At 39.1% G+C, this 13070-nt stretch overlaps 1 protein-coding gene across 1 annotated transcript in view; it reads left to right on the top strand.

Annotated features, from left to right (window-relative positions):
* The window catches only part of RAPH1 (Ras association (RalGDS/AF-6) and pleckstrin homology domains 1), an 87083-nt gene that overhangs the window by 66319 nt on the left and 7694 nt on the right, over window positions 1–13070 (top strand). Inside the window, exons 8-14 of the mRNA XM_041472719.1 lie at window positions 530–595; window positions 2003–2146; window positions 3339–3449; window positions 5941–6039; window positions 6634–6754; window positions 8318–8460; window positions 12961–13062. Coding sequence (XP_041328653.1) covers window positions 530–595; window positions 2003–2146; window positions 3339–3449; window positions 5941–6039; window positions 6634–6754; window positions 8318–8460; window positions 12961–13062 — 786 coding nt within the window. The remainder of the gene's footprint in view (window positions 1–529; window positions 596–2002; window positions 2147–3338; window positions 3450–5940; window positions 6040–6633; window positions 6755–8317; window positions 8461–12960; window positions 13063–13070) is intronic.

Genomic DNA, 13070 nt, shown 5'->3' with positions numbered 1-13070 from the left:
AGATTCGGTGCTTGTGCATAGTTAAGTTCCTTTACGAAGTTGACAAGTAGTTTGTTTAGAATTTATTATTATTTATTTAGTATTTATTTATAATTCTTTGTGAAAATAAATATTTCTATTCAGTAAAACTCAGACCAAGATGAAAAGAAGTACATTGCTTCTCTGTGTGCTTCTTTGAATGCAGAAATAATGACAGTATGTAACAGATCTCCAGGGGTTGTTTATATTTTTTTATTGTGGTGTTTACAGGTTCGTAGTATTTTTATTTCTGGATGCATTGTAACAGAGAGCTGTTTGATCCTTAGAAAAGCAGGATGATGTTGTTATGAGTCTGTTAGGTAGGAGTACGGAGTGATTGATACTTCTGGTAAAGATAGTTATAAGTTACTTCAATGTATTATTTAGTAGTCTGACGGTTTCAATTAGTCTACAAAGTTTTGTTCTTACTGCTACAGAAAAGTAAACAAGAAATGCCATTTGGCTTGATCTCAGAATGCCTAAAGAAATTGGGAACTTTATTTTGTTACAGAACTATCTTCTGGGGAAGAAAGAAACCTCTGAGATGGCAGACAGAAATAAAGAGGTGCTACTAGAGGTAAGAATGTCAAACCAGAAAGGACACAGTAGTCATTTTGGAGCATGAAGACAAACTGCTAAAGGTTGTGGTGATTGAAGTTGATGGACAGAGCAGAATGTAATTCTGGAAGACTGTGAATGGAATGTGTTCTATTTGAGATAAATGGCTGTTGTAATGTAACACTGTTTCAAATGTGATTAGTTTAAAAAAGTTTCTGTACTTAGTTTAGTATCTGAAATACCATACACAGTGATAATCAAATTGAGGTTGACTCTAGCTATGGCTAAAACCATTAATTTCAAGTTGAAATTTGAATTTGTGACCTGTTTTTTGACCTGTGGTGCTAGAGAATTTTTACTAGCACTTTCCAAATTTTCATTTCTACAAAATTCCAGAGCATGGATCTGGAGACTGGTTTAATTTAATATTTCAAATTTTGATAATAAAGCAGTAAAATTTTTTTCAATTACAATTTAAAATTTAAAAAACCAAAATACTGAATTTTAAGAAATGCATGACAGAAAACTAATTATTATCAAACACATTAACCAGTTTACAGAAATAAGAGCATAAAAGTGTGGAGCAAAAAAAGCACACAGTAAATATAGCCTTCATAGGCTGAAAACTAATTACTTTTGTGACATGGCTGAAGTTCCATAGGTTCCACTTGATTTCCAGAATAATGGTTATGATTTGCACAGTTACCCAAAGGGTAATATTTGGGGTATTTAATTTTGGATTAAACTTAAAACAGTTTAAATTAAAAGTAGCATATGCATTTATTAATATATTGTTAATATGGGTTGTAATAAGTGTGTGTATGTATACTGTGGATGAAAAAATTGTTTGAAGCCTTAACATGCAGAGAATTGTAATTCTGCTTAACTCTTTTTGTCTTCTAAGATTATTCATAAGTCTCTGTGCTGCATATTAATCTGGAGTGTATTTAAAGCATTTGCTTTTCTCTGCTAGTTCGTTGTAAATAGAATGTTAGCAGAAGTTGCAGTGTTGTGGGCAGTTAGTGGCAGTGAAGTACTCCTGAATGAATTGCAGCTGTGTCTGATGGATGCACAGTTAGGTTTGTGTGTGCTTATACATATGAGGCTAGATAAGGTGACCTTGTGACCTTAAAGCCAGTAAAGCCGTGGGGATCTATTACTGAGAAGCAGTGGTCAGAACATCTTTACAGTGGCTGCTAATGATTTTTCTGTCATTGTTGCATGGAGCAAATGCTGAGACACCCTATCATGCTTGTCTGAATTACCTTATTGCTTCTGTGATTTATCTGCAGTTCATATCTCATGTGAAAAAAGAGCTGTCCCTGCTACAAGTGCATTCCTTGGATAAAGAATTTCAGTTATTCAAAACAAACCACTGCACGCTCTCTGTTCTCTCTGTTTCCCAAACTGCTCTGTTTATTGGCAGGAATGCTTCTGTGGAAGTTCTGTAACTGTGCCAGAGATTGAGGGAGTTTTGTGGCTGAAAGAAGATGGTAAGAAATCTTGGAAGAAACGTTACTTCCTTCTTCGGGCTTCTGGAATCTACTATGTCCCTAAAGGGAAGGCAAAGGTATGCTACTTAAAGCAATTGCTCTGAATTGTTTATTGCTGGTAAACAGTGCACACAAGAGTTGGCTTTAAGTTTTGGCTTAGCTGTGCTTTTCCAAGTGCCACATCCCTTAATTAAAATGCTGGCTTTATCCTGGAAATACTGTGTGAATTTTTGTGGCAGCACTTGATGTGAAGGGTGTAACCCAAGTTTAAAAATACAAGAATACAGGGGACTGCTTCTTGGGTTAGTTGTTCAGAAATACTTGAGAAAAAACTTTTGGTGGAGCTAAGAAGCTGGTCTTTGCTGAAGCAGAATTTGGATGGAGAACCAAATTGCTCTGCAAATGTCGATTATGAAGTATCAGACCAACTCCACAATGTCTGCATAATTTCATTATGTTTGGTTAGTTCATATAAATGGGATTCTTTTTGGACCAATTGGTGCTACATTTTTTGAAACTGGTATATGTAATTCCATTTCTTCAGGATCACTTACTGCTGTTCTCTGTGTCAGTAATGCAGAATAAGTAGAAAGACACTACAAATACATTACAGCTTCAAGGCTGAACTACTGTGAGTTCACGTCATCCATGAATCCATCAGTCTTGACAGCATCAGATGATTCCCAGTGCAGGAAGTCCACCTCCCACACATCTGGGAATGAAAAGGAAATCTCTATCAGCAGGACAGCTCCCTTTAGAGCTGAATGCATGTCAGATGTTCTTTCCGTAATCTTTTGCTTCATTAAAACAATCTGTATGCGAGTAGCCTTTTGAAATTCTTTGCCCTACACTCAATGCCAAACATCTTTAGAATTCTACTTACAGTCACACTGGAATTTGGACATCTTGATTATTACCAAGGTGAAATATAACCAGCAGCTGATAACTTCCTGCTCAACCAATCATACTTAATTTCTCCTGATGCCTGCTTTGAGTAAACTGTAGTAGTCCAATGTAAAATGTTGTCAAAAGGCAAAATGCAGACAAAACACCAAAACCAGAGTGAATTCAGTTAAAAATGAAGCTGTAATGAAAGAGTTTATGCATAGCTGTATCCCCTTCCTGTGTCAGTAGTTTTTGAATCGGATTGAAACTAATATTTGACCTTAACTAGATCTTAGTATTGGATCTTAACATTAGACTGATTGTGTCAATGTGTGTGGATTTTTATAAAGATACCTTGTAAATGACCATTTTTGTATTTACTAGGTGTCACGGGATCTCGTGTGCTTCCTACAGCTAGACCATGTCAGTGTTTACTATGGACAGGACTATCGGAACAAATACAAGGCACCCACAGACTATTGTTTAGTGCTAAAGGTAACACTGCTGCAGTTGGCTGTACTTTGAATACACTTTTGCTTGTTCTGAACCATCAGCTGCTTTTAATCTAATTTTCCTCTAGTTCTTGTATACAATGTGAACAGTTAGTGAGCAGTTGTTGCCGTTTTCATATTGCCCTGAATTATTTCCAGATTTATGAGTCCCAGTCTGTTTAATTGTTCATACACTCTAAAGCATACACTAAAGTCTTCTTTTCCATTTGGCAACTCTATACCTTACAACTGTTTAGGTTCAAAGAGATAATGCCTCTTGAAATGCTAATTTCAAGGAGTTATCTTCACAGTGTAGGTCCAGAGGAGTGGAGAAATTAATATTAAAGATTCAAGTCTACCCTTTATAAACCAACCTGAGGGAAAAGGGATGTTGTAGAGGAGATATCTTCTGAGTATAAATGCCAGGCAGAAAGAATGAGTAGCAAAAACTGTTATAAAACCGGTGACCTGATCTTAAACGCATCTAATGACTTGAGTTCATAAAGTTATTTTAATTGAATCAACACATCTCCTAGTTTCTGTTGACTCCCACCTAGTGTTCAGAATGGTGTCAGTTCCTGCAAGATAGCTGGGTACCAAGCTATTTTAAAACAGGCTTTCACACTGTGTTCAGGCAAATAACAGTTCTTCGTGTGTCAGTAACAAGAGGTGTGGTTATAGTGCACTTTTCCCCTCCCTGCCCTGGAGCTCATGTGGTGTTGTACATGTCAGTACATTAGACTGTTTACTGTGCCTGGAGTGTGTGGTTGCCTGTCCACTGCCTGAAAAAGGATTTCATGTTCCAGTGGACAGGGAAACATGTCTTTGAGCCCACTGAGGAGACACAGAGTATTAAATATGGGATATGATATTAGGTGAGAAAGTACACAGCTAAAACTGGAAGTATTTTCCACGTTCTTATAGGTCACTGAATGCAAAAAAAATGTCAGTTATTTGTAGGTATATATAAATTCCTTGAAGTAAATTGACTTTTCTACTTACATGTCACTTTCATCTATATCATTTGGACAGATTCATAGTAAATTTTATTTTCAGACTTTCTGACGATACAAAGTAGATTTTAGTTTTTAAAAATATTGCCAATCTGAGCATCAAATTTAATGGTAACGTTACTGAAGACACAAAAATGTGTAGAAATTGTCCCCAGGTAAATTAATGGGGTAGATTTAGTTGGGTAGCTTATACCAATGAAGCTGTATTTTCTGTGTGGAACTGATGAATCACCAAATTATGATATTAAGCAGGATTCGGTTCTGCCTTCATCAGTTTTTATAATGTTAGATCAATATTTTCAATTAGTGCTAATGTATAGAAACCACACAGTTTTTAAAATAGAGTCTTGTGCCACAAAGTTCACTAAACTAGGAAGTTTCTCCTTGGGGACAGGTAAACGGCAAATACAGACTGAAGGCCCAATTCTCTACTGTTGTTCAGACTGGATTTATCTTCACTCCTTTGTTTATATCAAAACTTAGTGTGCTCACATTAGGTGCTCTGCTATTGTTAAATGTAACATTGGTGTGCTAGTATATAAAGTTAGCTCCTTGGTCCAAAATGTCAGATTTCTAAGAAATTCTTTTATTTCTATATAACCAAAGTTTTGAACAAGTCCAGAAAGAAGCTGGCGAAGTAGTTGTATTTGCTTCTACAGACTCTTCTTTGTTATACAACATGTATGTGTAGGAGGCTGGTAGTGAAAAATACTACCTACTATCATAAGAAAGTTTGTTATATATATTCTCTTATGGACACAAACATCTTATGTTCATTTTAAAATAATTGTGTTAGAAGGCAGCAGGATAGAATATTCTGAAAAAGCTTAGAAGTAAGTTCTTGGATATATGTTTCAAACAGTCTTCAGTAAAACTTAAATACCTACAGTCCTCTAGCAAAACTCTGTTGTGTCACTGAGCTGTAAGCTAACAGAGGAAATTCTAAGAACTGGGGTGTTCAGTTACCCCAATAGCTGAGAGATATCAGTAAGGTCGGAGCCTTGAAGGCTCTACAAGCTGAAAATAGAATTGTGCTTAACAGCATGTCACTTGGGGAGTGTCTCACTTAAGCCTGCAAAGGTAGAGAAGACCAGTGTGTTTGTTTTCCTCTAGTTTGGGGGATTTTTATGTGGGAGCAAGGTGAAACATCGGTTGTCTCTGTCAAGTGGTGAGTCAGTCCGTAGGTACAGAAGACTCTTGGTGGGTCAAAAGTACTACAGCCCTAGAATAGTGAAAGACTAGCCCTTTCTTAGTGTTTGAAATCAGTGTGTGCTGGACACACTTCCAAATGTGTGTGTCAAGCAATCCCCATTGAAATTCACCTCCTGAAATATTCTGGAACATTTTTAAGTGGGGTTAAATACACACTACTGTTGAAGAGCTTCCAGCATTAGGTTTATCTCAGTAGACATCAACAGCTAAATGCTTTCCTTGCATTCCTAGCTATGAAAACATTGATGAGAATGCACAGTTTTTTTGCAGCATCCTCAGATCCAGAAGAAGTCCCAGTACATCAAATATCTTTGCTGTGATGATGTAAGAACTCTACACCAATGGATCAATGGCATCCGCATTGCTAAGGTAACCCCCAGGCAGTCCTGCAGTGTTGTCATCATCTGCTTAAAACCGTTTACAGTTACTTAGCAAAATACATGGTAAATCTCACTTCCCTCTGTTTAACTATTCTGAACACGAACTGTAAAATCTTCTTACATTTTTCATTCCATAGCAAAACTGTTAGAGGCTTTGTTATAATAATTAAGTAATTGGGCCTTTTCTTCTTGTTTCTGCTGCACCCCTGTCACATGACACAGTTCTGACATCATAGATAGATTTTAGCCAGCTCCTTTCAGATTTTAAAAAAGAAGGCTTATGGGAAAAGAGAATTTAGAAAATAGAGTTGATTTTCAAGATCCTCAGCTTGTCTTAGTGTATTCATTGGGCCATTTCTTGCTTGACACTGTCTCTTCTAGCATAAATAATTTGTTTTTCTTTCTTTCAGCAATTCACTAATACTATTACTATTACCTGAACTCCTTAACATAGAGCCTGTGTTGTTTTGGGGGGACTGGCAGGAGGAAAGACTTAATAGAGAAGCCAGAGGTGGAGCTCAACAGTCTGAAGAGAGTGTACAGCCTATATAGAGTTGTTAAACTTGTTTGTGATTTTGTTTAGTATGGGAAGCAGCTTTACATGAACTATCAGGAAGCACTGAAGAGAACAGAATCAGCATATGACTGGACCTCCTTGTCTAGCTCCAGTATCAAGTCAGGCTCCAGCTCATCTAGTTTGCCAGGTAACAATGTGATCTATCTCATAATACAAAGATTGAATTGCCTTTATCATCTGCTGTCTAGATGCCTCAAGAGAGACTATTGCTGAAAATGGACTGTTTCTCCAAAGTCTTTTATGCTATGTTTAGTCTAAAACACAGACTTTATCTGTAACATTCTGTACGTGTATATCTATATATATGCATACAGGTAAAAACCTATTTCGCTGTATTGCTTGTATTTGAAATATGCAGCAGTTTCTTGTTCACCTTCAAAAACCAATGTTTTTCTTATACTGGGAGGAGGAAATATCATTTCAAATTCCTGATGCCTCTATGTTCACCTATTTGAAAAATCAAATTTATATTGTAATGATGCCTAGAACATATATACGTAGTTCTTAAACTGCTTTGTTGACTGAAATATTTGAAATTGGAAAATGAGAACAAGCCCCTGCCCAAAGGCAAAGATGCACACAATCTCTTTAGAGGAAACTTTGAAAATACTGTTTCTATTCCCATGTCAAATTGTGCATGCGTGCATTAATGTGCTCCTGTTTATCTCTCAGCAGAACTGGGGCTGGTTTCTTGTTGCATGTAACAGTTTAAAAATGGATAAATAGTTTATACAGTGTAATTTCATTGTTCAGAGCTGACTGATGCTTTGGTAGATTATTCAGAACCTTCAGGGTCTAGGTTCTTTATTGAAAATGTGCTGTTGTGTGAAGGTGTATTGTCTGCCACACATACAGGTTGGAAAGTAATGCTACTGAATTGCACAGGTTCAGAAAGTAGCCTGTAAGAACGAGCTAAGCAAATGCAGCCTAACTGGGAAGGTACCTTGTTGTTTCAACTGTGTGGCATAGCAGTAAATTCTTGGTCACTGACAATTTCTCCATCCAAGCTGGGTGTTTTTCTGATATAAGTATAAATTCTTGTAGGGAGCTGAGCCACAGCTCACTAGCCAAGCATGTTCTGCCAAAGTTTCATTCCAGCCTGTGCCAGGACACTTTGGGATTACACAGTAAGCAGGTGCCAGGCTGAATAAATTGATCTGGCTGTGCCTGCTGCTGTCTTGTCAAGACAGCTCTTGTGTGGACCCAGAGCATCATTTATGTTGGCTACTTGCAGGATGCACACCAGCCCTTCTCTTGTGCTGAGGAATGGGCTGTTGGAAGCAGTGTCCTGCCTTGGCTGGTGCAGTTTGCCTGTCCACAGCCTGTGCCCAGGGTACATTTTTAAGATTGTGCTGGAAGGGATTGCTGGAGAGAGCAGGCTGCATGCACTGCATGAAATGGGGCATTTCCCAAAGTGCAGGAAGGTGGCATGGTTCAGAACCCATACAGCTGCAGTGTGATTTTAGTTCAAAATGTATCTGACATGCTCTCATCCTTGTGCAGCTTCAGGTTTGGTTAATACCAGACATCAATTGAAATGGCCTGGATGTGAGCTAGAGTTTACACAGTCGTTACTGCAAGCGGTGGCGTCTGGGCACATGTTTAACAAGTCACAGAGTTGCATTGTATTGACGTTACTCCTACATCCAGAAACATATGCTAACTGTTCCTTAACTTTTTTCTTGAACAGAATCTCAATCAAATCATTCTAATCAGTCTGACAGTGGGGTTTCTGACACTCAGACAGCTGGACATGTCCGTTCCCAAAGCATTGTCAGCTCCATGTTCTCTGAGGCCTGGAAACGAGGCACTCAACTGGAGGAATCCAGCAAGGTAACAAGAAGACTTTAATTTGAGAACCAACGCCCAACAAAATGTGTGAGACAGTGTTGTACCTCTTACACCTCTGTCTTGAGTGGCATTTCTTCTCTGTTTTACGTGGTTAATTTACACTGCTATATAATTGTTTTTTAGGATTCACTTTTTCAGGTAATTAAGCCCTGCAGCTTTCTGTTCTTTCTTTTATTTGTGTGCATAGAAGCTTTTTGTTCTTTGAAGGCATTATACAGCCCCTCTCACAGAGTCTTATTTACTAATGTTGAATGAAGACAAAATAAAAAGATAAGCTGTTAACAAGTTGAATGAAATTCTTTCACTAAGATCTTTCTCCAGTTAAGTAGCCACATCTTTCCTTTGTAAAGATGTGAATAACTGGGGCCTGAAAGCAGGTATATATATTTTGAAGTACTTCAGTAGTTTTTACTCAAAAGTTTTCTGTTAGGTGGAAATGGAGCCAGTAACCTCAGGTATGGTCAAAACAAAAGTACTGACATTGTCAGCAGTTGTGGATTAAGGCAGATATGCTATCTCCTGTTGCTGGTAGAGAGTTACAGAAGACTTTAACCCATTGGGGTTGGGGCTCAGGTCTCTTGTGGTTTGGTTAGTTTTCTGTTCTTTGTATGGTTAACTGTTGTAGTTCCTGGGGAAGATTTCCATGCACAGGAGAAATTCTGCTGAAGCTGTTGGTTGTCAGGTTTGAAGGAATCTCCAGGTTCCTGAACAGTCTTGGTGTCATTAACTGTAGCAGCTACGTGTGGAAGTGCACTATGAGAAGCTGTCAGTACTTCTGTCAGTTCTGAATCTTCCCCAGACTCCAGCTTCAAGCTAGAGAAGGAGGTTTTTTAAAACCAAAACCACAGGCCAATACACCTGGCACTGGTGCTTCAGATAAATAACTAAAAATAAGATAACACATCTCCTTTTCAAATGAGAAAGCATATGACAGTGTGAAAGCTGACATGGCTGCATCCTTTGGGATTCATAACTTTTCTTCTATGCCTGCTGGCTTGGAAGTTGTCTGATTCTAATAGTAATGTAGTACTCAGTCCAGGAATGTAGCTTGCTAAGTTGTGGTCCACGTTTTCCTGCTGCATGAGTGCAACACATGGTGCATGTCCATCAGCAGATGGCTCCTGTGTGCGAATAGGATGCATCATTTCTGCAGGAGTGAGCTGCACGAGATGGGGCATTTGCTATCCAACAGAGGTGAAAGAGTACTTTTGTGAGAATGATAATGTTACTGTTTCTCAAGTTTTGGGTTCAGTGTAAATCCTGCTGGTACATATGCTGGCTGTGAGATTTTAAGCAAAAGTTTGAAGTTCACTGCCTTGGAGTTACTGTTGTTCTCTATCGAGCCTGTAGTGCTGCTGGCAATTGCTTATTTAAACCCCAATAATTTTTATGCTACATTATTAAAGCCATGGTAAAAATAACATACTCAGAATGCTTCCTGCATTGAGGAAGCTATCCATGTATCAAGATTTCATCAATTTGAATTCCTTTCTGCAAATCCAAGACAAGGTGTATTTCTTCACCTTATGCATAACACAGGTAAATGGGTTGCCCTAAAACTTCCAGAGAATCCAAATGAAATGAACTGTGTAAACTTACAGAAACTGTGTTTAAACAATTGAGTGAATTGGTGACAAATTTACTTTCAGTGAAACTACAGTGTAAATCTGGCCCGGGGAACTTGAATAACTAGGAAATCACACTGGCAGTGGAAAATGTTAAACTGTGTGGCAAGAAAGGCAACAGCAGTGTTCAAGAATTGTAATTTACATGGGAAGGTGTTACCAGTGATACTGAGATGTGCTTTAGTCAGATTAGTCTCCAGTTACCTCAGAGGCAACTTTGCTACAGTGCTTTGGTGTCAGAGCTGGCTTAAAAAGTTCATGTGGGCAGGTTGCTGCCGAGTGGCGGAACTTTCCTGCATGTCCCTTCCCCTTGTGCAACAGCTCTCTCCCACCTTGTCAGCCTTGCCTCCTTCCCCTGGGCAGGCAGGGCAGAACAGAGCATGCTGTGTCTCAGCAGGCAGATGGCATTGGTGCTCTTTCCAGCCCGGGCGTTGTACTAGTGCCTCAGCAAATTAATAATGAGTTCTGCCCATTTTTCCCTCATTTACCAGTAAGTTCCCAATAATTTCTTGAGGTCGAAAACATACTGAGATTGCTAGAGATCTATCATATTTGACCTAAATTTGGTAACCAGTCCAAAAGCATGGGAAAAGAGATGGCAAACAGTTCAGTTGCAAAAGTTTGTTTTCTCAGGAAAAAAAATAGCTAAAAAAAAAGGCACAGTTTATATAAAAAGAGATACTATTGTTTTTATAGCTTTTTTTTAAGAGTTCCAGATAGTCATGAAGATGCATGTTACAAATAGGAATTGCCAGTATGCAATAAATAATTTCTCAAGATACACAGAAGGACATCACATAATTATAAGGACAAAAAAAGGACAAATGAATCTCTCTCAAGGTTCTTCTGTAAAGAAAGTATCACAGACTGTTTCTGGATGTTGAAATTTATTTGATTCTGTTGAGATGGGAGGGGCCCCCCCCTCCTGAGATGCCCAATAGTCTTTTCTGTGTCCTGAATGTTTAATTTGTTCACTGTGAAGATGGCTGTCTTCAGTGGGTATAAGGAAAACACCGCCTTCTTTCAAATATATCTAAGATTAAGAAAAACTTTTCCCAAAATGCATATAATCCATCTGCTTCATATTTTGAAAGATTGCTCTTTGCCCAAAGAATACTTTATTCATTTGTCCCCAGCTGGGCAGTGAAGAGCTCATTGAGTCTCCTTTTGCTTGTTAGATTTTGAACACCTTATTTCAAATGCTATGCTACAACAAATACCCAAATGCATGCTCACTGTGTCTGCTTAAAGGGACAAATTCAAGATTCCCCAAGGTCTTGCCATTCAGGGGCTATTCTGTTATGCCTTCATCTCCCTCTGTCTGTTTTATGCCGCCTTTATTTTTCCTGTTGCCTTTTGCTGTCTCAGGTGTCAAAAGTGAAGCTCAGCACAACTAAGGGCAGCACACCCATGGTGCCTTATACAGGGCACACTTAAGGTCAGGTGATGCTAATTGAAAATTCATTAACCTGGGTGATTGGGAGAATGGTAATTTACAGACTAACACTTGCAAGAGATCAAGATTTCTGTTTTGTAATGTAAACACCTTGATTTAGTTCCAGACCTGTTAATATTCTTGCCTTCCAGACCTAATGTGACAGGTAGAGGCACACCCCACGTTTGTTGTAAAATCACTGTTTATTGCTTCTGACTCTAATCCTTTTGATGGAGTTCTGCACATGCAGACACTGCACACCTGTGTTTAGAACAAAGCAATACGCAAACGTTCTCTTCCGGTGCAGATGAGCAAAATTTGGCTTACTTATTGCAAAGTGTCTACTAATAAGGTATAGGTACCCAGTGTGGTCAGTCACTGTGGTGGTGGTGTATTTCTAATGCATGTTTCTATTCTCTGCACTGTGAAATTCACAACTTGGCTTGTAGCCAAAACACTTTGTATTTGGAGGATGTTTATAAATTTGAGTAATGCAATTGTTCTTTTAACTTTTAAGAGGAATGTAGGCTTACAGTTTTTGAGAAACAACTTAACTTGAGCACAACACGAGTAGACTAAAATACTGCCTGCTGCTTTCCCATTGATCCTTCCATTAGTCAGCTGTTCCCTGTTTTTCCTTTTTTTTCTGTTTAACATATGAGTTGCATGTGTAACTTTCCCAAGTGTACTTTGTTTTGCAGATGTCTAAACATTTCCTTCTGGGGAAATTTTCTAGGAAAACTAGGTTCTTCTTCTTCTTCCCTATTTTTTCCTTGCCAGTTACGGATAGTAGAGCATGTGAAGGAAAAATATCTCAGTACTATTCCTGTGCAGAGCTTGCTCTCTGTCTTTTAGAGCAGTTCAGGATTTCTGCATTTTGTAACACTGAACAGTGTAAGGCCTGAACTAAGGCCTTGAGGATTTGACGTGCTCTGGGAGACTGCGTGTGGTTTGATTCCAGTCATACTGAGCTGAGATGTCTACAGGGTCTGGCTCTGTCTCTGTCATGGCCTGGGTGCTCTGGGGTGGGCTCGGTTTGTGTCGGAAAAAAACTCTCGCCCAAAAGCAGGCCAGTAATTCTCACTGGGTCCCACTGCCTGCTCCAGGGAAGGAACAAGGCTGGTGTATTTTCCCTCTGACACCATCTTCGCTTGGAGCAGAACTGGCTCCACTGATTTTTGCCGGCTCCCCTCCTATCTCCCCCTCCCCTTGCATGGTCCAGGCTTGTCAGTGTATGGAATTGTCTCTTGCTCCAGTGTTTTCCTAGTAATTCTTGCATGCTGTAATCTGCCACTTAATTTTTAATGTTGGGCACATTTAGACCTTCACTTCATAATCTCTTTGTCTCTTTCTCTCTCTCCCTCCTTCCCTCTCTCTTCTTTTTCTCCCTTTCCACTTTCACTAAAAATCCCTTCCCCATAGGCCCGAGTGGAGCCTGCAGGTCGGCCCTTCGTGTCTGTCGCAGCTCCCGTGTCCCCGCAGACGAAAGCGGTGACGCCCTACACGGCATCGCAGCCGTCCCCGCCGCTGCC

This window comes from Pyrgilauda ruficollis, unplaced genomic scaffold (assembly GCF_017590135.1).
Source record: "Pyrgilauda ruficollis isolate IOZ18807 unplaced genomic scaffold, ASM1759013v1 scaffold3, whole genome shotgun sequence".
Classification (NCBI taxonomy): domain Eukaryota; kingdom Metazoa; phylum Chordata; class Aves; order Passeriformes; family Passeridae; genus Pyrgilauda; species Pyrgilauda ruficollis.
The sequence above is the reverse complement of the archived record's forward strand: the minus strand, read 5'-3'. Positions and strand labels throughout refer to the sequence as shown.